Genomic DNA, 26,062 nt, shown 5'->3' on the forward strand with positions numbered 1-26,062 from the left:
TCCTGTTATTTGAGTAGAATTCTGAGCCATATCAATGTTTTTTTTTTTTTTCAAAATTTAGGAAATGTATTTGCATATCTTTAAGACCTTATAAAAATGAATTGAGCAAAGCTATAAAGCTGAAAACAATTTAGTTGTACTTCAATTAAGCAGAAGACCTATTTAGCAAGGTTTCACTTTTATAACACATATATTTTTAAAGGTCATCAAAGGTCAGGGCCCTCTAGAGGGAGGAGCAGAGATAATTGCTTCAAAATACCTTCCTGGAACATACTTTAGTCTATAGATTCATCCCTGAAAGTTTCATTTTCCTAACCTAAACCCTCTCTGAGACAGCAAGAAGTCAATTAACTAGAATTTTACCAAATGAAACTTTCAGCAATGAATCTACAGACTAAAGTATGTCCCAGGAAGGTATCCTGAAGCAACTACCTCTACTCCTTCTCTCTCTAGAGGGCCCTGACCTTTAATGACCTTCAAAAATATGTGTGTCATAAAAGTGAAACCTTGCAAAATAGATCTTCTGCTTAATTTAAGTACAACAAAATTGTTTTCAGCTTCATAACTTTGCTCAATTCTATTTTATAAGGTTTTAAAGATATGTAAATCCATTTCCTAAATTTTGAAAAAAACATTGATATGGCTCAAAATTCTACTCAAATAACAGGAATTGCATTTTCAGAACTAAAGGCAGAGAAAAAGCAACTAGTAACTGAAAATTAAGGTAAAATGATGTTTTGTCAAAATTTCAATAGGTATAGACCTGTCATGTAGGCAAATTTCAGGGCCCTCTAGAGGGAGAAGGAGTATAGTTAGTTGCTTCAAAATATGTTCCCGGGACATACTTTAGTCTGTAGATTCCGGGACATACTTTAGTCTGTAGATTCATTGCTGTGCTGAAAGTCTCATTTTCCTAACCTAAACTCTTTCAGAGATAGCAATAAGTCAATTAACTAGAATTTTACAAGGCAAGTTTAAACTTTATCTTCACCTCTACTCCTAATGTGGAAATATATCTATAGCCTACCCTGAATTGGTATATATAGGGGTGGGATAAAATTCATTTTCAGCAAAATTGGCTATTATATTTGAGCATATAAAAAGGTATTGGGGGGGGGGGGGGGGGGGTAAAGTATAGCAAGTCTGCAAAATGTATTAGGTGCAATTATTCTGCACATATGAACCAAGAGTTGTTTTTTGACTTCAAACTGTCCAAATACTTTACCACCTCCCTCCCTCCCCCTTATGTGCAAATATGTAGCCCGAATTATAGATTTCCCATCTATTCTGTCACTTGTTTTTGTCTTGGCTCATGCTAAGCTGAAAGAAACAAACAAAGAAACTGGTGTGTTCTCAAGTTTTACACAGCATAAATTTAAGTAAGTGGTGTATAATACACAAGTACTAAAATTCCTTCCCCCTACAAAAAAAAACAAAGCTCAAATAAAATTCCTGAATTTAGAAAGCCATATTTTCCATGGGGAGATATTTTTCATTTGGGGTTATTTCCTGGGGGGATTTTTCTTCCAGGGGGCAGTAAATGCCTATAACCACTCTTTAGTGCCTCATGGCATATTGCTCTGGGCCTAGACTAGGCCTACAAAGTGTGAGGTTTTGATTTTAAATCCTGTATTTGAACTTTCTTTGCAAATGGAATCAAAATGAGTAGGACATTGGCAGGCTACTTTGTTCAACAGTGAAGTACTATCCCCATCATCAATCAAAACAATAAATATGAAACAAGAATGTCATTTCAAGCTACAAAGGTTATCTCAATAACCAGAGAGAGCTGGAAGAAACAGGAGTAGAAGAATGATGGAAGGTTGCAGAGAAAGAAAAGCAAATACTTGCTAAATTTTTTTCCAGCAAGCAAAGAATAGAGGCTGTTAAAAAGTCATTACAGAAAAAAATGGCTTGGAATGCACATTAAGAAGAAAGACATGATTGAAATTCAGCTTGCCAAAACCATGTTGGATGGATCACTTCTATTGCACATAAAATAGAAATATGCAGAAATAAAGTTAGTTACTGATAAGTAGACTTTTGAAGGTCTAAAGGAAGCAAAGCCAACCCCCCCCCCCCCAAAAAAAAAAAAAAAAACAACAACTAACAATTGATTTTGAAATGTTGAAGTCTTGTGATGATCTTCTTATCATTAATCAAAGTAGTTACTTGTGTATTTCTTTAAATTTTGTACCTTCATAGTTCTGGTTCTGAAGTGTTGGTGCTCTAAAAACAGAGAAGATTTGCTTTATGTTTTCCAGGAAAAATGCCATTGAACAGCTTTGGGTACCTAACTGACTGACTGTATTTCAAACAGTAAGCTGTACAAAAAATGTGGTTCAATCCTACTTTCTAGGGCTGTAATGAGAGAAAGGTTGAGATAGCTAGGACACATTCTGCACATGGAGGATGGCAGAATACCAGATTGACTTTGTTGGCCAACTGTCTTGAACAAAACAAAAAGTAGATCCTATCCAAATGGGACAGGAGGACATCATAAAGAATGATTTGAGGGAAATAGGAACTTCTTGAGAAGGTGTAAAGAGGGAGGCTTTGAGTAGTTTGGGATATAGGAGTGTACAAAACTTTGTTAGTCTCAGGCGACTAGGTGCTGCAGTGAGTTATTAGTAGTTGCAGTAGTAGGAGTATAGTTGAAAACAAAGAAAAAAGAAATTCGAGAAGGTTGATATGGAAAGCTAAGGGATTGAACCATTTTGGTACTGCCTGTGTCTTTCCAGAAGATGATGATCATACATTGCTGACCATCTTGTATTCAGATCTAGGAGAGATTAGTTTGAGTATTGAGTATGATGTTCATTGCATCATCTATCCTGTAGACAATAGCTGGACCAGCTCCTTATTGATCCCTAATCAGGAAGGTCCCTAAAGGTCTCTTTTTCTACTAAACAAGTCCCTTACTATTATATTTCCAGACTTTTGTAAAAAGAGTCAGAAAATTCTCATAAAACAATGTCAGTTTTTCTGTTTTGTCATTTTTGAGGGGTTTTGTGCTCTGTTTAAAAAATTAAGTTATTTCTGTTTATTTCTATTTATTGTTATTTCTGTCTAAGTTATTTTGTTATTTCTAAATAACATTTTACTATTAAGACCAAGGAAAATAGCAAGTATCATTCCTGAGGTAGCTAAAAATGACAATTTTTTCTTCACTAGACAGTTTTTCTAAGAAATATATTTTCAAGCTATTGGTTATTATGGACTGTTTTACCTTTTGGTCCCTCATTAAATACTCAAATTGTAATTTTCCCAGAAGTGATTGTTGGGTAAAGCTTTAGTTTCATCATAAGCTGTTGAAAATGCATATTACTGCATATAACAAGATTCTGATGATTGCATATTGTTTCTTTGTCATTTTTACAGAAGTTCATCCATTTTTTAGCTTTCTAAAATCCCCCTTCAACAAAACTAAAAATGTGTAAAGTGGGCAGGGTTTTGAAGCTGAGGGAAATGTTGGGATTGGGCAATATGAATGAATAATGACAAGAACAATATGCAAACGTCAGAATCTAGGTACATGCAGTAATTCAAAAAAAAAAAAAATCACAAAAAAACTAAAATATCCTCCCTTTGAACTTTTAACACCACAGATTTTGCCCTTGACTAACCACAATTTCTGGTGAAAATAGGGTTGCAATGATGAAACATCATGACCATAACAAACAAGGCTTAACCAATTAGCTAAAAGTATGTCATGAACATCAACTAACAATTCAACCAACCAGAATACAGACCTTGCCTCACTGCCTGCAGGGTTCATGGACTAATATGCTTTGCTCTATAAGTAATGTCATCTGTAAACAAAATCAGACATTTGTTTTGTTCAGAAACAGCTGACTAGTTTAAACTCAAAAGAGAAAGTGAACCTTCTTGGATTTACCATCAAAGGATGTGTGAGTTTTTTAATTATCTTTCAACTTCCTACTATACAGGAATTACCAGTGATGACTGGAATTAGTATTTAAAGAGTAATTTCATTCAGGTTATACAACCCCACCTTTTCCCTTGGGTTCAAAACCCTGCCCTCTTTATACCTTTTTAGTTGCCCCCATGGAGGAAGAGGGGTAACCAGAAATGGATATGCTTCTAGAATTAGAATTTCTAAGTGCTATAGCATGGAAACCATGCTGCTTTGCTCCATAGTTTCCACTTTAGACAGCTTGTGATAAAACTAAAATTTTACCAATTGTTGAGTTTCAAAAGAGCTTATAAAAGCCATCAAACAATGTATTCAGTTCAATCTTAGCTAAATTATGTTGTAAACTACAAATTTACTAATAAGGCTTAAGATTCTGTGGAAATGGGCCTAGCCTACTAGGAATTATATCAACACCAATGAGGAATGCATTAAAGCCTAAATTTTAGGTAGGCCTAGGCTAAAACATTTTTTATCATAATTTAAATGGGCATAGACCTGTCATGCTCATAAATATTTTGCTGTTCTTACCCCCCCCCCCTCCCCCCAAGCTGCATGTCATTGTTTCTAAGGTTATTATGGACTGTTTTAAGCTTGGATCTCCTACCTCAAATATGGAAAAAGAGATTATTGTAAGGAACCCGCACCTGAAGCTCAGTGACCATATCCTACACATGAAGAAGCTCAAAACGCTGGATTATCATGATTGGATTGTGACTCTGAAATCCAAGCCACAAAGCAAAAGCTGGGTTGTGATGATGTGAGATAAGCACTCAGCCAACATGCTGGCTGCAGCTGTTAATAGCTCCATTCCAAATGTTGAAACCAAAGTGATTGATAAAAAGCCTCTAGCAGTTGTCCATGGAGTACATGATAACTATTCAAGAGTTAATTTAGAGGTCTTAGCATTGACAGACTTGTCAGTGCTAATCAAATCAGTCATTTACACACTTTTTTGCCTTTTTGCCATTGACAAAGCTGCTCTGAACTTGGTCCTGGAGTCGGGAATCCGCTTTTGATACAAAATTTTCTTTACTAAGCCCTTTCAATCAATTCTGTGTTGATGCTGTTGCTGTCAAAGTATTAATCATCTGAATGAAGCTTGTCCCTGCTCACCAGCACATCCCAAGTGTTCCAGATGTTCTGGCCCTCATCTAATTCCAAGGAAAACCCTTGCAAGCCTCATCAAAATGTAAAAATTTTACCAAGAACACAAAAGTCTCAGTCTAACATGCAAAATCCTGATTGGCTCTCTATAACGCTTATAAATGAATCCTCAAACTCAGTTTAGCTTTGTGTGCCTTAATATTAATGGTACAAAAGACAAACATCTAATAATTAATGAGCTGATTGACAATGATAATGTTGTCAATGTGAATGTCAAGGTGAATGTTGATAGCCTACAACATTTTCAGATCCATTTTATCTTCTTAGGAGCAGCCCAGAAACCTGTAACAGACCATCAGGAGGTCCTGATTGTCTGCATAGTTTGTCTGGACAATGACTGCACAATTTTTCTATTAGAGGGGAAATAAACATTTATAAACCCAGTATCACCACATTTTATTGCTAAGATGTTAGCATCACTTTGCAATACTACTGGCTGAGTGGCCATTGATCTTAGACATAACACACAACCAATTGTATTACATAGTGATGCTAACATCTAAGCCATAACATGTGGCAATACTGGGTTTATAGACGTTTCCCCTGTAATATATTTTATAACACAATTTCCCCTGTAATATAAAAGCTGTGCAGTCATTGTCTCCTTTTTCACAAGCTTGTAATTGCCTACAAACACTACTTAGCAACCTTGCAAAACAAAATATCAAATGAGTTGTTGCCAGCAACATGAATACTGACTTATTATCAAATTCTGACTGATCTGAAAATTCTCTCAATTCACTGCCCAGAGGATTCCATCTGGTGGATGAAGATATTCTATTTACTTATATTCACAATCATGGTGGTCTTAAATCCAACCTTGATTGTGTAATTGTGTCAGAATCAACTACTTTCATCAGTTATTCATGTGAACAACTCTAAAATTGACAATGACCATTTACCTATTGCATGCCAACTATCTTGTTCTATGGCAAGATCTGTTTGCTTATACTCTCCTGAGTGGTTCTCAAAGATAAATTGGAAAAATTTCAATATTCAACTTTATGTATTGACATTGACCCAGTTATTATCATCTATTAGCACACCGTTCCACTTGCAAACATCTGTATATACAACTTCAATGCAGATAGATATCAACTCTTATTATCAGCAAATAGTGTTCTGTCTCAAGTCTGCTGCTAAAAAAGCTGTCCCCTTTGAGCAACTGTGAACTGGTACTTGCAGTACCTTATTTAAGGCCTATCCTAAATTGAAGATGACTAAAGAAAAAGCTAAGTTCTGACTCTGCATGTGGATAGCCTGTGATTGTCCTCCTTCTGGTTCAGTCCATCAAATAAAGCAGAATACAAAACGAGAGTACAAGTATTCTCTGCACAGAGCAAGACTAAATGCCTGGGATGGTCCCTGCAACAAGAAATCCTGGGATCATGTCATAAACAGTATGAGGTGTTCTCCTCCAATTAATTCCTCTCTTTGGCTGTGTGATTTGGTTTCCATTTTAAAAACATTTATCTTTCATTTAATGTTAATCTCTAAAATCATTTTACAAAGCTTGTCAACTCAATCATTTCAATCTGTATCAACCAATCTCAAGTGCTATCAGTGGAATCTGGTGTTTTACTCTGAGCTCTTGAGCAAGTGAATGAGTCTGAGTCTCTTGATAGTGATGGTCTTTGCTTCAAGTTTTTTGCTTATGATTGTTCTGACTTACTGAAGAATTTGTAGTTATTGTTTCAGAAGTGCTTGGCACAGTCCATTATGCCAGATGGTTTTTTGTCCGGTTTTATATCTTCCATTGTTAAGAGGGGTAAGTACCTCAGTGCTTGCTCGAATATACTCCTATCACTGTCTTGTTTTGTTAGTAAGCTAGTTTAGTATGTGCTTCTACTGGCCATTAACTCCAAGTATGATTTTACGTCCTTCCAGCTTGGTTTTAGAAAAGGTACAGGCTGTGGTCAAGCTCACCATATTGTGGGTTGGCTAATGAAACAACCTATTGCTCTAAAAAGTCCCCTGTATTATTTGACCATTGATATATCTATTGTTTTTGATAATGTAATTTTTTGTTTTCTCTAGCAGCGTCTGGCGTCAACCATTCTGTTGTTTCTGTACTTAGTATTGGTATGCTAATTCTTCAGTTAGGGTGAAGTGGAATGGGGGTATAGGGGAGTATATTCCTGTTAAAAAAGGTGTTAGGCAAGGTGCCATGTTATCTCCAATTATATTTAAATGTGTTTTAGCTTCATGTCTCTGGCGTCATTACCCATCATTTTTTTGCAATGATACTTAAGGTAGTGGTCATGTTGCTTATGCTGACGATGTTCTGCTTCTTAGCTGGACAAGTAGAATCTAATTACGAACTTTGACCTGCTTTGAGCCGCACTGTTTGCAGTAGGCCTTTCAATTGATACTGCCAAATGTGAGTTCTTGTATTTTTGGAGTCCTCCACTAGCTCTTTGCTTGAGTTCTTTGATTATACCATGTACAGCAAGTATTAAATGGTTAAGTCTATCTTTTTCCACATCACTTTCATCTACTTGCTCTGCTATTCTGTTCAGTATTCTGAAAAGTTTGCGAGTTTGTTACAGAAAAATTTCACCCAATCGTTGTCAGTATAGCCAAAAAGAACTTGTCATCTTTATTCTAGTTTTTGTGCCCCTGCTGTTTTTCATCTTTTTGGTCTTGCTTTCCTCCTTTGCAAGAAGGATACAAAGAAAATATGCTCAGGAAGTACTGTAAACATCTGCTGCCTTTGCCTTGGTGGTATTGGAACCATACAATCGCTTCTAAATTTGACATTGTTGATGTGCCCTCACAACTGAAACTAGTAGCTGCACTGTTTTAAAACTCAGCTAATGATTAGCGTTTTTGACCCTCTTTGGCCGTTTTTGACTTGAGTTAAGTTATTTATGTTGTATAGAACCGTGTTTTTTTTTTTTTTTTTTTTACTCCATAATTTTTCCTTTGTATTTTGTGGGTTATAAGTAAATAAGTAAAATTTACAATTGATTCATTGTGGACGTTGTTCAACAATACCTTCAACATATTTATGGTCTTTCTCCAAAAGAGGATTTGATGAGTTCTATCACTTTTTTTTAAGTTGAAAAAAGACGTCAGTGTGTTAATTAAATAACTTCTTGGATCTCAGGTAAGACAACTATTATCACTCAGAAACTTCTTTTTCCTCAAAGCTTTATTTTGTTCTGTTAGGTATGGACTAAGAGTGCAAGCTGACAGATAACACCTACTTTTAGCTGCAAGGAAGGACTGTATAATCCTGTTTGTAGCTTTTTCTATCTTTAAAAGCACAAAGAGCTAATATAATTTTATTACACTTTATACTTCAACTATTAAATTACTAATTACCAGTACTTTAATACATTTATCGTTCTGATAACAAAAGAGACTGAAGTCAGACAGACGGCCTTTTAAACCGTCTAATATAGCTTATACACAATAACAATATCATATCCAAACCTGTTTCTGTCAGCTTCTGGGTGGTTTTATGTGGTCAAAACTGCAAGGCGCCACAAATGTGTCAATAAATGAGATACCGGTAAACTATGCAAAACACTTAAATTATATAAAAATAAAATAGATAAAATACCAATTTTACGGGAGTTCATAAAATTACGGAGAAATGCGAAAAATATACAATTTTAGTGTGACCAATTTTACCATTCACAACACTATTCAAAACCCCCTCAACATTCCTAGAAAGTTTCAAGTTAAAACTTCAAGCTGTTCCTGACTTACTGCTGATACGCCCTTTTGACAGCCTGGATGCCGACGGTGTTGTTTGATTTAGTTCAAAATCCCCTCAACATTCTTTAAAGCTTTTACTCGCTAACCCTAGTTGTTCCTCATATGTTGCATATACACCCTTTTAACAATCTGGATTCATATATCGTCTTTTGATTTGGTTCAACAATCCCATCAACATTCCCTAAAAGTTTCAACTTAATACCCTTAGATGTTATAAGGATATTGTGGATACGCCCTTTTTACAATCAGGATGTAAAGAATATCTTCTAATTTGGTCCAACATCCTCCTCAATATCAAACAGCTTGTGGTAACAAACTGTAGTAAGGAGCAACCCGGCTCAATAGTAACCAAAACTCTAAAAAATGGAATTTTGATACCGATAGCTACATCAAAAGAATCGCATTTTAATGCTGATTTTAAATATACAAGTTTCATCAAGTTTAGTCTTACCCATCAAAAGTTACGAGCCTGAGAAAATTTACCTTATTTTAGAAAATAGGGGGACACACCCCTTAAAAGTCATAGAATCTTAACGAAAATACCATCAGATTCAGCGTATCAGAGAACCCTATTGCAGAAGGTTCAAGCTCCTATCTACAAAAATGTGGAATTTTGTATTTTTTGCCAGAAGGCAGATCAGGGATGCCTGCTTATTTGTTTGTTTGTTTGTTTTCTGTTTTTTTCCCAGGGGTGATCGTACCGACTCAGTGTTCCTCTCGCGAGAGGGCTCATTCTAACGGAAATGAAAAGTTCTAGTGCCCTTTTTAAGTGACCAAAAAAATTGGAGGGCACTTAGGCCCCCTCCCATGCTAATTATTTTCCCAAAGTCAACGGATCAAAATTCTGAGATAGCCATTTTATTCAGCGTAGTCGAAAAACCTTATAACTATGTCTTTGGGGAAGACTTACTCCCCCATGGTCCCCGTGGGAGGGGCTGCAAGTTACAAACTTTGACCAGTGCTTACATATAGTAATGCTTATTGGGAAGTGTACAGACGTTTTCAGGGGGATTTTTTGGTTGGGGGGAGGGGTTGACAAGAGGGGTATATGTTGGGGAAACTTTCCATTGAGGAATTTGTCATGGGGGAAGAAAATTTCCATGAAGGGAGCACAGAATTTTCTAGCATTATTAAAAAAAAAAACAATGAAAAAATAAATATGAAAGGTTTTTTCAACTGGAAGTAAGGAGCAGCATTAAAACTAAAAACGAACAGAAATTATTACGCATATGAGGGGCTCACCTCCTAATACCTCGCTCATTACGCTACAGTATTTTTAGTGATTTCAACTATTTATTCTACGGCTTTTGTGATTCAGGGGTCATTCTAAATAAATTGGGACAAAATTTAATCTTTAGTGTAAAGAGCGAGGGGCTGAAACCCCTCATATATGTAATAAAAACACGAGATTTACAAAAGTTCGTTACGTAAGCTAATTTATAAGTTACGTTTATCTTTTACTAATAAAAATATTCGTAAAAAATTAAAAGTTCTAGTTGCCTTTTTAAGTAACCAAAAAATCGCAGGGCAACTAGGCTTCCTCCACCGTTCCTTTTCTTCTCAAAATCATCCGATCAAAACTATGAGAAAGCCATTTAGCCAAAAATGAAAACTTGCAAATTTCGTGTTAATTATTCCTCTGCGGAGAGCCAAAATCAAAACATGCATTGATTCAAAAACGTTCAGAAATTAAATAAAAAAAACAAGTTTTTTTTAGCTGAAAGTAAGGAGCGACATTAAAACTTAAAACGAACAGAAATTACTTCGTATATGAAAGGGGCTGCTTCCTCATCAACGCCCCGTTCTTTACGCTAAAGTTTTTTACTTTAAAAAAAAAGCAGAGTTGAGAGAAAGAGTCAAACTTTAGCCTAAAGAGCGGGGCATTGATGAGGAAGCAGCCCCTTTCATATACGAAGTAATTTCTGTTCGTTTTAAGTTTTAATGTCGCTCCTTACTTTCAGCTAAAAAAAACTTGTTTTGTTTATTTTTCCCTAAAAGTTTGAACTTACTATCCTAAGATGTTCATGAGATATCGCAAAAATGCCCGGTTGACAACCTGGGTGCCAAGTGTCCTTTGATTAAATTAGACATCCCCCTCGTCTCCGTTCCCCCAATATTGATCAAAACAATCTTGGACAAATGGATCAAGATTGCTATTGAGTTGGAAATACAAGATTTTCTTTGATTTTTGAAATTTCGCTTAGAAAAGTTTTCCAATTTGAAGATAAGACAAACTAGACAACAGTGTCTAGTTGCAATGAATTAGAGATAAGCGCTCCTTACCGATTTCTTAAGTGTTTGATTATTGTTTGCTCGATCATATTAAGAGGAAGAAGTTTATTTCTGTAGGCTACCTTGGTAAGTTTTTCTGAATTAGCAAAAGGTTGATAAGATAACGCTAGATATCCCAGTTTATATGAATTGGGATAGTAAATTTCCAGTTGTTTTATTATATATAGAAATGCTAATTATTTCGAAGTGTTATCGTACATATTATCGGTTAAAAGAGATTTGATTTCACTAAAGTTAGCACAAAACCTAGTACTTCCTGGGAATTACCGAGGAGGGGGGAGGGTTACCGAGGAGGGGGGAGGGAGTCTGCAAAGTCTCGTATGTTTTTTCCATAGGGAGTCTGCAAAGTCTCGTATGTTTTTTCCATAATTTTTTAACAATGTTTCATTTATCAGATGTTTTGATGGACATAGTTCTACCGATATAATAATTTCCTGAAAAAGGTCCTGCATGCTTATTAGGGGAGCAGTTGTGCATAGGCGTGTCGAAATAACATAGCCGAAAATAGTTCCTTTTTTTTTTGCATTTACTCTCACTTAGCCTAGGGTCTTATGTGTGAAATTTTCAAGCTGATCAGAGACGCTAAATTAACGGATCCTTTTTTTAGAGGCACGAATTGTTTAATCTTCTTGCTTGGGACGGTCCAAAACTTTGTATGTACAGTAACTTCTTTTGCTCTGGACTGTCCAAACATATTTTGAGCCTTGACTGATTGGTAAAAACATCTTTTTGCCCATTTTTGGGTGAACCATATGTTGTTATCAGTTTTTTTTTTCTATGGTCGGCTAGATCAAGGAACTTACGGAAATAATTTTCAAGCTGTTCGGAAAGAATACAAGTTTTTTTCCCTTTTCGGGCCTCATTCTTTGGTAAACAAATTTGTATTTTCTTTATGCATTGGGGTTACATTGGCCCAATGCCTTCTAGATATTATTTTCATAGGATTGAGAAAAAAACATCTTTGCTCATTTTTGGCTGGCCCGTGCTCAAAGACCTGCTGAAACAGGTATAAGTGTCAAGCTGGATGTAAGCTTCAAGCCCTCATCCCCTCCTAGGTACACAATTTAAAGCCCTAACTCTACTGCGTTCCGAAAAGTTTCGATTTGATCCCTCAAACTGTTCCCAAGATATTGTAGATATACTACTTTGATAACTTTAGTACACATATTGTTTGCGTTGCTATTTCGCGGTGACAAATCGTCCTACAGTTGCTCGAGGTGCAACATTTTTAGGCGGATCTGAGACCAAATAAAATTTGTTGTTTACCAAACCTTCTCCTAACAGAAAACTGGCAACAACAATGGAAGTTCCTTTATTCCTCTTGCACTCCCTGAAAGTTTCTACTAGGTCCCCCAAGTCGTTCCTGAGATGTCAAAGATATGCTACCTATATACTCTTCACCGTGTATAAATCAGGACTCATAACGCAAAAGTTTTAGGCTGATGAGAGACAACTTTTTGTCTTCCCCTCCATTAACAACAAGTTTGAAATCCGTAAGCCGTAAATATTGCAGATGCTTCTATTTTGTTAAGAGAGCAAATAATGTCTTTCAATGGGCACATATTGTTCCAGGAATATACCCTTGCAAAATTCTGGGAAATCTAGTCCATGGGAACGAAGCCTAGGAGTTCTAGGTTGATCGGATATGCAAGCCTAAATATATCCGAGTTTTATTACTAATGCTTATCTGTGAACAATGGGTAATTTACATAATTTGGGCCGTTACCCCAAGAGTACGATTGTTAGGTCAACCCTGGGGGTATACATATTAAACTTCTTGACTACCCAAAACAAAATACCGTGGTATAGGATCACAGAAATTGGTCCTATACAACACTGGCGTGGGAAAAAAGGCCATGTGGAGAGGGGCTATTTGCCCTCCAATTGCTTTTGGCCCTGATAGAGGGTAAAAGAGCTTATTCTTTGTCAGAACTTCGAAAGGCCGAACCACACAATTTAATCCGATGAAAGAATCCCTTTTAATAAAGTTCCCAATATATTCCAACTCTCTGTATTTCATTCGAGGTGTCTGAATGACAATAGTGGTTGTTCATCTCTCTTACCGATGGACAATAATATCTTGCTGTTGAATGAAAGTTTAAATCTTCTGGATTATCCCGTTTTGTGCGAGAATTTAATGCAGTTATATTGAGTTTGTCGAGACTGAAAAGAGTTTAGCCTTATCTCTTGATATTGTGATGAAATATGGGAAGCTTTTTCGAGTTTAATTTGTCACGTCATAGGTTATGTCTAAAATCAAATAAAGCACTGCGTTAGATTTAACGAAGTACTATTTCTTAGTTATACCGACTTCAACTAATTGTTCGACCGCCAGCTCGGCAAAAGACGCTTAGTTTCTAAAACATCCGACCCAAAAGGTACAGTCACTCTGACGACACTGTTTTATAGACCAGAAAATCCCGATTCCGAATATGCTTTGAACTCGGGTGTCCGACGCTGGTTTTGCCCCTAAAAACACGTTTTATTTTCTTTTGTACTTGATTTTCAGAATTATGAATTCCCTTTTCGGTACATGCCAGTTTTAGTTAAGAATTGCTCACTAGGTAGTGCGCACGAGCAATAATCGCCACTAATAGTGCTAGGCCTAAGGAGATAAAACAGAAGAGAAGATAAAATTGCAGAACAAAGAGCCTTGATAATGAAATCAAGCAAATACCACCCTTTGTTGCTACTTACTAAGAGAACTTAGCCACAAGAAAGGTAAAACATTTAGAAACATTAAATTTCTAATTATTAAGAGTGGGAATAATGTTGCAGAACTTACCATAATACAGACAGGATGGGTATCCAAACCAATACATTCGAATGGTTTTGATTATGTTCCAGTTTCTACTTGCTGATCGCTGTGGGAACTGGGACTTGCATCTGAAAGCAGCTAGTATGATGCTTCCTTTCATGGTATCTGCAGGTCACCATAAATACGCAACGCAATCCCAACTTACTCTCCGATCCATGCTGTTACAAAAAAAGTTTCGTAAAAGTTTTATCCCCTTTATTCTGGAACACCTTAATAATAATAATAATTCGTGATTATGTACTTGCCAAATTCCCCTTTTCATCTATTGCCGTTTTTATTTTTGATTTACTGTAATGTTTTTATAATTTAATTGTCAAGTTTACTGATTTGCCCTTTATCGTTGATGATTTTGCCTTTTTAATTTCTTTTTAATTTTAAATGTCTGACTTAATATACTGATTTGGAATTTTTTTTCTTAACTCTTATGGACATATAAAGCGAATTCGGCTCTATAGAGCTTGTGATAGTCTTTTGAAAATAAATATTATCTTATCTCTTATCTTACGTGCCTCACAAGGTATTTGAAAGACATGGATCGCATGCCCGAACAACTTCGAGAAAAGTTCTTCCTAGGCCACTTCACTATGAAAAGATCTTTTGGCTCAGCTAATGCCGTTTCTCCAGACCATGCCTTGGAATCAAGTCTGAACTTTGAGGCAAAGCAAAAAGGTAGTATAAAAGGGATGATTCTGAACACCACTGCGATTGCCAAGTGGCCATCTACCTTTCCGTTCTGTGCAAAAGTTCCAGCTTCACTCTGTAAATTAGCTGGAATTGATGGCACCAGCGAGCGCAATGATTCCGAGAGGATGGATTTCAAAACGAAAACTTAGTACTGAAGACCATGTCAGTAGTCGAAAGTCACGTGAATCCCTTAGACTACCAAGAAAAAGAACTTACGAACATCATTAGAAATGAGATTGCAGAAAAATCAGTTGGGGAAAGTGTTTTGTCTGCTGAAGAAAACGGCTTAAAAGCCATTGCAGCATTTTTTTGCTGGGCAGCCCGATTCCTTTTCAAAAGTTAAAGTAGCTACAATGACTACTCACCTGAAGAAAGGTAATTGACATAAAAAAGAAAGCCTTCAGCAACATCTAAGAGGAACTAGAAGTGACTAGAAAAATAGTGCTTGCCTGCGGTAGTGCTCCCGCTTCGTCTTTGTCAATGCTGCGAAGATTGATGCCGCATGAACTTCTTCCGGTGTCGCCAGCTCTGTTTGAAAGAACAGAGACTGGTGCTGGCATTTCCTTATGGACGGGTCCAAAGCTGCACTTCTAGATGCTATACGGATGCTCAGTGAGATTGATTCCTGGACTATAAACATTTCTCCCACACCAGTAGCAAGGCAGGCTGTTGTTATGGATTTTATGCCATAGGTCAGAACACAAACCCCTTTGAAAACCAATACTTTGGGAAACTGTGCTTTAAGAACCTTGTGAAACATAACTAGAGATACGACGCAATTGACTGAACTCCACGTAGCGTGCGACATACGATGGATTGTATTTTGTGAAGGACCCAGAAGGTTGTCCTTTTCTCCTCAAAGACAGCAGTGGCTATCATGGTAGAAAGAGCAAGGGCAATAGAAGAACTTGTTTAATCTCCCTGGATACAACTCTGGAAAACTGGGAGGTGATGCTGACACAGTCATCCTCGAAAGCAAAAATAGCTGAAATTATTTTTGGGGCATGGAAAGAGGAGACGGAAAACACGCCCTTTCCGCTAGTGCTTGCTGAAGGTTTTCGTGAAAGAAGAGAAGTTCATGTTAGAGTTCTTCCTCCTAATGTTTGCTCTCTACTCGCTGAGAGGCTAGCTTTTACACACGAAGAGGCGGACACGAGGGTGGTACTCCATGTGACCGAGTGTTACCGCAGGGGCTTTCCACGCGTCATAGTGAAAGCCATAGACACAGACATTCTCGCTATACTCATTCAGCATTTCAGAGTGATAACTTCTCGGTTCAATGCATCAAATCCTGAGCTGTACCTCAAGTTCAGAGACAAAAACCTCCCAGTTCACTAAATAGTCGAAAGAATCCCAGCTGCTGCTGCGAACTTCATTACCCTGCTTCATTACTTCTGCGGTTTTGACAAGGTTAGCTTTTTTTTTGTTCAAAAGGAAAAAATACTTTCATAAATGTGGCTTTCAAAGCTGGTGTCCTGGATAAGCTCGAAGAGTTGACTTCAAAAGTGAAAAGTGCGCTCCAGCGTTTGATGGAATACCTGGTTGGTTAACAAATGTTTGTCGAAAAATAGTTGTTACTGCTTATGGCAAGCGACCAGACGATTTCGCTAGCTTCAGTGATCTACGGGTGCACTTGTTCCATAAGGGAAACAGTCCATAGTGCCTGCTACCAACGAAGAACTCGATCAAGTATCACATGAAGAGAGCTGTTTTGTGGTGGTGTTTGATGCTGCAAGCAACCGAGGCACAGCCACTCATTCACAATCCTTCTGATTATGGGTGGGCATTCAGCCATTCAGATGGCGTTGTTCCTGTGAAATCCACGGTTCTTCAGTGACCTTTGACCGTCAAAGATGCTCCGAAATCATGTTCTTGTAAGAATGGGTGCTCAGCACGTTGTCCGTGTGCTTTAGGAAGCCAGTGTGACTTACTTTGTTCGTGTGGGGGCAGGTGCTCAGTCGACTCGGATGAAGACTAAAGACTTTTATTCTGTGAAACATTGTTGGGAAAGGTTGGGATTGATGTGTCCCATTTAACTTGTTTCTTTGTGTTTTAGTCATTTTATCACATTTCAATACACGAGATTGTTGTTATACTCCCTGTAGTCGTTAATTCACTCCGACAGGCTTAGGCTATTAAGCAACAGACTCGCGTCGTATTCTTGAGCAGCCAGTGGCTATCCATTTCTTGCGTGATCAGCATATTCGATTTGGTTGGAATAAACTTTTGCCAGCGGTAGCCCACTGTGCATGTGCCTAATCTTGGAATTTGTTGCTGTGTAGGAAAATAACTTATAAGGTTTCCGTTCCAGTTAAACCACCCTTTCGGGAAGTGTTTATTAACGGCGTATTCGTCATCAATGGGTTCGTTGTGATCGGAATTCACTTTTCATCCCACTGCTTTTTAAAAACAGAATAGCATCGGGCTTCATTTCTACTTTAAGCCATCATTTCTCGGAACTTATTCCCGGTATATTCAGAATCAGCGGGTTCGATTTGGTTGGAATCTACTTTTCAACTTACTGTGCTTGAGAGCAAAACTTATTATTGAGAGGAAAAAATGGAGTAGCATAGGGCTTTATTTCTACTTTAAGCCATTATTTCCGAACCTAGTTCCCGGCATATTCGGAATCACCGTGTTCAATTTGGTCGGAATCCACTTTTAAACCTAACTTTACCTTTTGGGTTAGGGGGGTGTCACATTCCATGACCTGGCGGTCGGACTCTAACTGTAATTCTTGGAAGCAACTAAACCCTTTCTCAATGAAGGCTGATCTAGGTTCCTTACGCGATTTTGCCAAAACCCAAGTTCGATTTATTGGAGACTTCTTAACGATAAGTCAATTAGAGAACTTCGTTTTTGATCCTTGGCTATGGAAAAATTATCCCAAAGAGATTATTTTCGTATTTAACAAAAGTTCTACAAAATGTTGGATCTTACAAAAAGAAAGAATGCAAATTTAGTTGATTTTTTTTTTAAATAATATTTATCTTTTAATATATGGCCTTTACAGAAACGCCGACTAAACCAAATTTTTCGGAATAAATTGTTATTTGGGAGAGTCATCGCATCAGAGGGGCTTAAACCTCAACTGAATTTTTTTTTTTTTAATTATGGCTGGTCTAATATATCTCCTCTGGAGTAAATACAATGATTCTATTTTTTTTCATGTAACAAAGACAAATTTTGGAAATCCGTAGTATAATTTAAGGTCTTAAGCCAGTTTGATTGTAACTCATCATTGGAATAGCGTTGGGCCTCGTTCTGATCTGGTATGATAATAACTTTTAGTCAGTACTAAGAGCATGAAAACTTTAAAATAGTTTATTTCGCTTTGACAAAACTATCCCCTTTATATATTGATGTAATCATTTCTGAAAGGCGGAGATTCCCTGAAAATGATCAAGCAGTTATGGAAATTAAAGAGAATTGGTTGTTTCCAAAATGGCAGTATAGCTCGTAATCTTGTACAGGACACATATAATTCAAAAATTCATAGAGTTCTTACTTGCTATAGGAAGTATTCAAGCAAGATGTACTACACAGTTGAAGAGTTTGGAGCCCCGAACACCTTGGAATATAGAGTTTTTCTGAGTAAGTTTTAAGATTTATTCATTTTTTAATACTTCATTATCTTTTCGTTTTGGCCAATACTTGAATGAATTAATGCTTTATTGGCTCGTTTTTTAATTCTTTGTGAATTATTAAACATTGCATAAAATAGTCTTGTAGGAAACAAAAGATGTAGTAAGACCCTTTTTTACAGCTGAAAACCGAGTTATGTCTTCTATCTGTCGAAATGCAACATGTCACTATACCTGTCTTTTACGCCACCCGTGCAGGGGGCATTTTTTCATCGAATTGAAAATACATAGCTTTAATTACCTTTTCAAATTGTTAAAAAGGGGAAAAGATAGTTTGCCATTTTCTGGCCCTATTTCAGACAGAGCAAAGATAATTAACAGGAACGGGAAAATAATTTCAGAGATGCAGTTGACTAATTCCATAGAAACCAGATAATATTAATGTTCAATACTCGGAGAAAACGTAATTTTATCGGACTAAAAATACCTAGATTTTAGAACCTTTTCAAATCATTAAATGGCGCAAAAGATAGTTCGCCATTTTCTGGCCCTGTTTCAGACAGAGCAAAGATAATTAAATGGAACGTGTGAATGATTTCATAGATGCTGATAACTAATTCCATAGATAAAAGATAATATTAATGTTCAATAGTCGGAGAAAACGTAATTTTATTGGACTAAAAAACCTAGCTTTGATTATCTTTTCAAATCATTAACAATGGCAAAAAATAGTTTTCCATTTTCTGACCCTATGTCTGAACGAGCAAAGATAATTAACAGGAATGATATGTTTACATGATCAGTCTTTTTGTATTTTTAGTTTTTCTTTGGCAGTTATAAAGGTTAGACATATTTTCGCGTTCTTAACGAATTTTTCCTTACACAAAATTGGATAACAGACTGTATAAAATTCGGTGTGAAAATTAAAATGAAGCGATTATACAAGCCCTTAACAGAGAATCAGAAGATGTCGATAACAGTACCTGCTCTGGACACCTCACTGCATCTGCAACCGGTGGAAACATTGAGGCGGTGGTTAAAATTGTAATGGGAAATCGCCAAATCACCACTCAAGGAGTTACTAAGGATATAGGGATATTGGTTGAATCAAGTCTTCCAATTTTTCGGATTTTTTGGGCATAGGACGTGGGGCAGCCAAGTTGGTTCCCAATTTTGAAAAGTAACCAATTTTGATCAATACCGTTGTCTGAGCTTCCCTTAGGACACGTCAAGTGACTTCAACGACGATCAATATTTGACCAAAATTGTCATAACTGCTTTATAGTTTTTATGTGGTGATGGCGTCCAAACTAAAGCTTAATCATCCAAATCGAAGCAACAAAAAGAATTAATGCCAGAAAAAGACCGCATCGCTGGAAGAGCTCGAGAAAAAATTAGAAAAGCACTTATCAGGAGTAATTTGAAGATTGGAAAAAACGCTGGTACAAGTATCTTATATCCGAGATCGTCTGTTTTAAGGGGGAAAAATAGATGTTGAATAAATAAGTAAATGCTGTTCCAGAAAAGAGGGAATTCACATTTTTGTTTGAACAAATCTCGTATGCCACCTCTTCTTTATGTCCTTTTTGTGCTCGCAAACTTTGGAATTATGCCAAACAAGCTTAAATGGTAAGCCGACCCTGTTTCTTTTCAAGCTAAAAAGGGTCATATCTTTCGCCTATTTTTGACCTTTAAATCATATCTAGATGTATGCTAATCTTTCACATTTTTAGACAGACTTCTAATTTCGGAAGTTGGCAAAAAATCAATTTTTTAACAGTGTTTCAGTGGAAGTTCGTTAAATATCGTCGAATCCCAGTGACGTGTTGAAATCTTCATAATTTTGGTAATATCTTTTAACTTATTACCTTTAATTCGTTAATTTTCCAATAATCTAAAAAATTAACTTGTCTCTCTTAGAAAAAAAAACTTTTTTCATTGTCAAGGTAATTCAATTACTTCAAGTCAAAACCATGCACCAACCATCATTGCAATTGCGTCAATCATTTTATTCATGCAAGAATTTTTCTTAACAAGAACTGCTAGTGATTGTTGGCTCTAGAAGCATAGTAACTAACTAACTAGAAAGTAACTAAGTTATAATAAACAGCAATGTAAAAGAAATTGTTCATTCTATTGTGAAATAATTTAGTTGAATCACTTGAAGATTTGCATGACCAAAGCACTTGTTTTAACAATACTGCTCCTACTACTAGCAATTTATCGCACCGCGAAGCCCTCTCAGGCCTGTGGATGCTACTCTACTCTAAGTCCTGTTCGATTCAAAGCTTCACAATGGACTTCCTTCCATTAAGTTCCAATTTCCTTTAAATCCTTTCTTAAGATATCTTCTTGCCGATTTGAGAATGCCCTAATTAGATAACCAAGAAAGAACGATTTTTGGCAATTTATCATTTTTTAACCCAAGCACAACTAATTCATGGACCTCTTTTTTTATTATAGCCTTAAAAAGGGGGATCTAACAAATATTTTTAGAGCTTATTGTATGATATACGGATATTCGAATGTCTACCCGAATCCATTCTTAAGCGAGATCTATGGAAAATATCAAACGTTTGGAAACAACCCTTTCGAAGCACCCACATAAATTCTCTACTTGGCCATTGTCATAGCCATCACTTCCAGTATCATAATCTTAGTTAGAAGACTGATATGTCCAATTTCTGACATTTTTCAACTGTGGAAAAACATCCTACACCTCAGCTATTCTTCTTTTTGTATCTAAACTGCATCCGCCATGCTTACCAATAATGTTACACTATATTGTTAAGGAAGGCTAACATCTAATCCACTTAGTCTTCTTAACATTAATTTTCAGACCTATTTTTGCACCCTGAGCTCTCAAAATCTTATAAAAATCATTTATTTTGCTAACGTTTTATCTAGCTCAGTTAAATCGTATGCACAGTCGAAGTCAAAGAGAGTTTACCTTTCCTTTTGACACTGTTTTCTTTGATAGTGTTTGCTGTGTTCCCTAGGTCAAAATCCTTCAGTATAGTCTAGATAAATGGGGATAACACACAATCTGCTTAACTCTTCGTTCAACACTGCACCGACTACTAACCTTACCTACTTAACCGCAGCAACACCATTCTCGTTTATAGCACATCACTCTTTCATGCTCAACGGATATGCGGTACCGAGGACAGGACCTTCACTGAAGCTTTTCTATTAGTCGAATGAAGTATCTCCATTATTTATAAAATATTTATCTATTTTCTATTTTCTTATCTTTCTGTAGTGCCTTAACTCACCTCTGTTATTAATAAATTGACTGTTTTCACTTTTTTTGTTTTTTTTAAGGGAATTTAATTGAAGTTTTCTTAGTTTCACCAGGTACCTTTCTTTTATCAAAAATCCTATTCATAGTTTTTACTATCTTATGTCTATCTTCGTAATTGCCATATCTCAGAAATTCATTTATTTTACTATCAGCACAGAAAGATTTATTATTTCTCAATGCTTTTTGTACCGCTTCAAACTCGTTCTTGCTAAATAAGTTTTCCTCCGCTTCCAAGTTACGGAAAATTCTCGCGTTATTCTCTACATGAGTGCCTATAATTTTACCCCAGTTTAAAGCATTTTCGAATTGTTCTGTTCAACTTTCTCTTTGGTATTTAGCATTTAAGCATTTAGTTTTCTGCCTTTTTTTTAGTTTTTTTTAGTTATACCTCATGATTCTAATGATTGCCCTTGAGCTTTGTTGATGGTGATTGCTAATCGAACATTCTCTGTGTCCCCATCGTCATTTATATATCCCCCTGTGCCCCCCGGCGTCCCCGTTGTAGTTGTGTCCCTGTGTCCCGGTCGTCATTTATATTCCCTGTGTCCCGGTCGTCATTTGTATTCCGGTGTCCCAGTCTGTATATACATTCGTTTTTGAAATGGTAAATGATGAAATAAAGTTTTGTATTTTTCCCCTTTTTTTCTTTTTAGTTTTTTTTGGTTTTTACAATTTTTTAGTTTTTTAGCTTTTTTTCTTTTTTCTTTTTAGTTTATTTTTTATTTTTATTTTTTTAGTTTTGTTTTTCTCCTTTATTTTTCTTTTTGTTTCCTTTTTTAGTTTTTTAACATGACGTCAGCCGACACAGAAACATGACGTCACCTGATCCACAGATCCACAGACAGACAACTTATTTATATATATATATATATATATATATATATATATATATATATATATATATATATATATATATATATATAAGTATATAATAATAAGTATATATATATATATAATATATATATATATATATATTATATATATATATATATATAATATATCTATATATATAAAAATAAGTTGTCTGTCTGTGTGTCTGTCTGTCAGGTGACGTCATGTTTCTGTGTCGACTGACGTCATGAAGTTAGTTATCGTCATTTTTGCTATGAAGGTGACGTCATTAATGGTATTTAAGACATGCGTTCACGAAAAAATGTTTAATTGTAAAATGACTGAAGAACCTACAATGGCAACAGCCGAGGAAGCTGCTCAAAGAGTTTATGCCAAAAAACTTGCTGCTGATAGAGAAAGTAAGAAAAGAAAGCGTTCCGAGGAATCACAAGAACAGCAAGAAAACAGGCTTGCAGCTGATAGAGAAAGTAAGAAAAGAAAGCGTGCCGGGGAATCACAAGAACAGCAAGAAAACAGGCTTGCGGCTAAAGAACGCAAAACCGCGCAGTTAGATGAAAATCCACCTGGACAGCGGGAGTCAAAACATATCAAAACTGAAAATGATAGCGATGATGATTGGGTTTGGGATTTTGACTTGGATAAGGTCATCAATGCCTACCAGATTTAAGTTAAAAAAACAAAGGTTCGTCGATTAGTACTTCATAGTGACGCTGAAAAATAAAGAAGAAAAAGAAAACTGAAAAAAGAAAAAAGGTAAAAAACTAAAAAGAAAAAACACTCAAAGAGAAATTACAGACCGGGACACAAATGACGACCGAGACAGAGGGAATATAAGTGACGACCGGGAACCTCAAAGAGAAATTACAGACTGGGACACCCGGACACAAATCACGACCGGGACACAGGGAATATAAATGACGACCGGGACACAGGGACACAACTACAACGGGGACGCCGGGGGCACAGGCGGGATATATAAATGACGACCGGGACACAGGGATTGTTCGAATAGAAATTACAGACCGGGACACCGGGACACAAATGACGACTGGGACACCGGGACACAGGGAATATAAATGACGACCGGGACACTCAAAGAGAAATTACAAACTGGGACACCGGGACACAAATGACGACCGGGACACAGGGAATATAAATGACGACCGGGACACAGGGACACATCATTAGAATAATGAGGTATAGATCTGAATACGGATTGTTTTTCCCATGGACAATTATATAATAACTATTTAATAGTAAAATTATTCTTTTAATGTCTACGTGTATACAAAATAAAAACAAAACTATATGATATTGTAATAAGAGACTAGAGTGTAAACAAAGTGCAAGTTAAATATCAAATTAGAACACTGGAAACGAGGACGATTCCCAGGATAAAATACATTAAAGAAGATAGTCAGTTTTTTTCTCAATTAGCTACTTTTTATTGAATAAAGTAATTTACTAGCTACTATCACCTAAACACATGATTTTGAATCGTAAATAAATTCAATTTTAATTGCTTTCTACTAAAATTCAAGAAATATGTACCACTGTAAAATGTGGTGCAGTTGATATTTGATTGCATAAAATGTTTATATTAACAATATCGCCATCTAATTTTTATCAGTTCTTAAGAAGTTTCCATCAGTGTACCACTTCCTGGCAAGTACAGAATCTACTACGACCCTGTAATGGAGAGCTATTGCGATATTTGAATGTGAAACTCTTTTTCTATACTTTAACTCAATCCAAAAAATTAATCGGAAATATTTCTTTCAGAAAATGAAACAACTTATCTTTCCCCATTCCATGACATACCTCTATTTGCCAACGAGTTAAAAAAGACTTATAATATGGTTGTAGAAGTGCCTAGATGGACTAACGCAAAAATGGAGGTAAACTCATCATTTTCTTTTTCTTCCTTATTATTTCAATCTATCATTTTCTATATGTTTAAATCCTATTCAGAATGAATTAGTCATTTTCTAAAATTATAAGTACTGAGTTAGGCGTTATTGGTATTCCCACTTTAAATGTTGTTTTCACTTTACTTTTATTGTAAAGCATCTACCCATTTGTTTTATTTATTTACCGTATTTTGAACGATGCATTACTTGGGGTACAGCCGTAAACGTGTAAAGCTATTTTGAAATTTTTTTAAACGTGTAAAGCTACTTTGAAAAAATTCTAACATATGGGAGATAGTTTGGTATAAAATTAGAAGACGCTGAATGGATTTTTTTTTTATAAAACTCAGGAATTCGTGCCTTTGGTAATAAGCTGCCAAATAAAATTGGCAGAAAAGAGATTGATAAAAAGATAAAAACTCTCGAACGTACATATTTTAGGTTCAAAATTCGATTTTTGTCTATTTTTTGTAGTCTTTTGGCTCCTACTTTCTTATGTAGCTTAAGATTGATTTGCTAGTGCTGGTGAAAGACACCTTTTGATGGCAACAGCATTCTTGGGATAATTCGCTCACTCCTTTTTTTGTGGCACTTGATATTAACCAAGTGACATATATCTATCGCAAATTCTGTCGGTCTGTCAGTCCCGGTTTTGTTACTTTAGGCACTTCCAGGTAAGCTAGGACGATGAAATTTGGCAGGCGTATCAGGGACCGGACCAGATTCAATTAGAAATCGTTTTCCCGATTTGACCATATGGGGGGAGGAGTGGGGGGCCAGTTAATTTGGAAAAAATAAAAAAAGTGAAGTATTTTTAACTTACGAACGGGTGATGGGATCTTAATGAAATTTGATGTTTGAAAGGATATCGTGTCTCAGAGCTCTTATTTTAAATCCTGACCTGATCCGGTGACATTGGGGGGAGTTAGAGGGGGAACCAAAAATCTTGGAAAATGCTTAGAGTGGAGGGATCGGGATGAAACTTGGTGGGAAAAATAACCAGAAGTCCTAGATACGTGATTGACATAACCAGAACGGATCTGCTCTGATTGGGGGAGTCGGGGGGGGGGGGGGCTGAATTCTGAAAAAATAGAAAAAATGAGGTATTTTTAACTTACGAACGAGTGATCGGATCTTAATGAAATTTTATAATTAGAAGTACCTCGTAACTCAGATCTCTTACTTCAAATCCCGACCGGATCCAGGATCGTTAGGGGGGGGGGGGAAATCTTGGAAAACACAAAGCGGAGAGATCAGGATGAAAGCGGGAAGAATAAAAACAAGTCCAAGATACGTGACTGACATAACCGGAATGGATCCGCTCTGAACTCGGTGCCATATGGGGGAGTTGGGGGGGGGGGCTAAAATCTTGGAAAACGCTTAGAGTGGAGTGATTGGGATGGAACTTGGTGGGACAAATAAGCAGAAGTCCTAGATACGTGATTGACATAACTGGAACGGATCCGCTCTATTTGGGGGAGTTGGGGGAACAAGTTAATTTTGAAAAATTAGAAAAAATAAGGTATTTTTAACTTACGAAGGAGTCATCGCATCTTAATGAAATTTCATATTTAGAAGGATCTCGTAGCTCAGATCTCTCATTTTAAATCGCGACCAGATCCAGCGTCATTTGGGAGGGGGACTGGAAATCTTGGAAAACACATAAAGTGGAGATATTAGGATGAAACTTCGTAGGAGGATTAAAAATATGTTCAAGATATGTGACTGACATAACTGAACTGGATCCGCCCACTTTTGTGGAGTTGGGGGGGGGAGGGAGTAATTCGGAAA

At 36.4% G+C, this 26,062-nt stretch overlaps 1 protein-coding gene across 3 annotated transcripts in view; it reads left to right on the plus strand.

The window, feature by feature from the left end:
• The window catches only part of LOC136038722 (inorganic pyrophosphatase-like), a 50,789-nt gene that overhangs the window by 1,015 nt on the left and 23,712 nt on the right, over positions 1 to 26,062 (plus strand). Inside the window, exons 1-3 of one of the 3 annotated variants that reach the window (XM_065722059.1) lie at positions 11,068 to 11,185; positions 18,139 to 18,215; positions 24,144 to 24,259. In XM_065722059.1, the coding sequence (XP_065578131.1) occupies positions 18,155 to 18,215; positions 24,144 to 24,259 (177 nt within the window). In that variant the 5' untranslated portion in view covers positions 11,068 to 11,185; positions 18,139 to 18,154. Of the gene's footprint in view, positions 1 to 11,067; positions 11,186 to 18,004; positions 18,216 to 24,143; positions 24,260 to 26,062 lie in introns of those variants that run through there. The other 2 variants (XM_065722060.1, XM_065722058.1) reach the window with 2 other exon arrangements.

This window comes from Artemia franciscana, chromosome 18, assembly GCF_032884065.1.
Source record: "Artemia franciscana chromosome 18, ASM3288406v1, whole genome shotgun sequence".
Classification (NCBI taxonomy): domain Eukaryota; kingdom Metazoa; phylum Arthropoda; class Branchiopoda; order Anostraca; family Artemiidae; genus Artemia; species Artemia franciscana.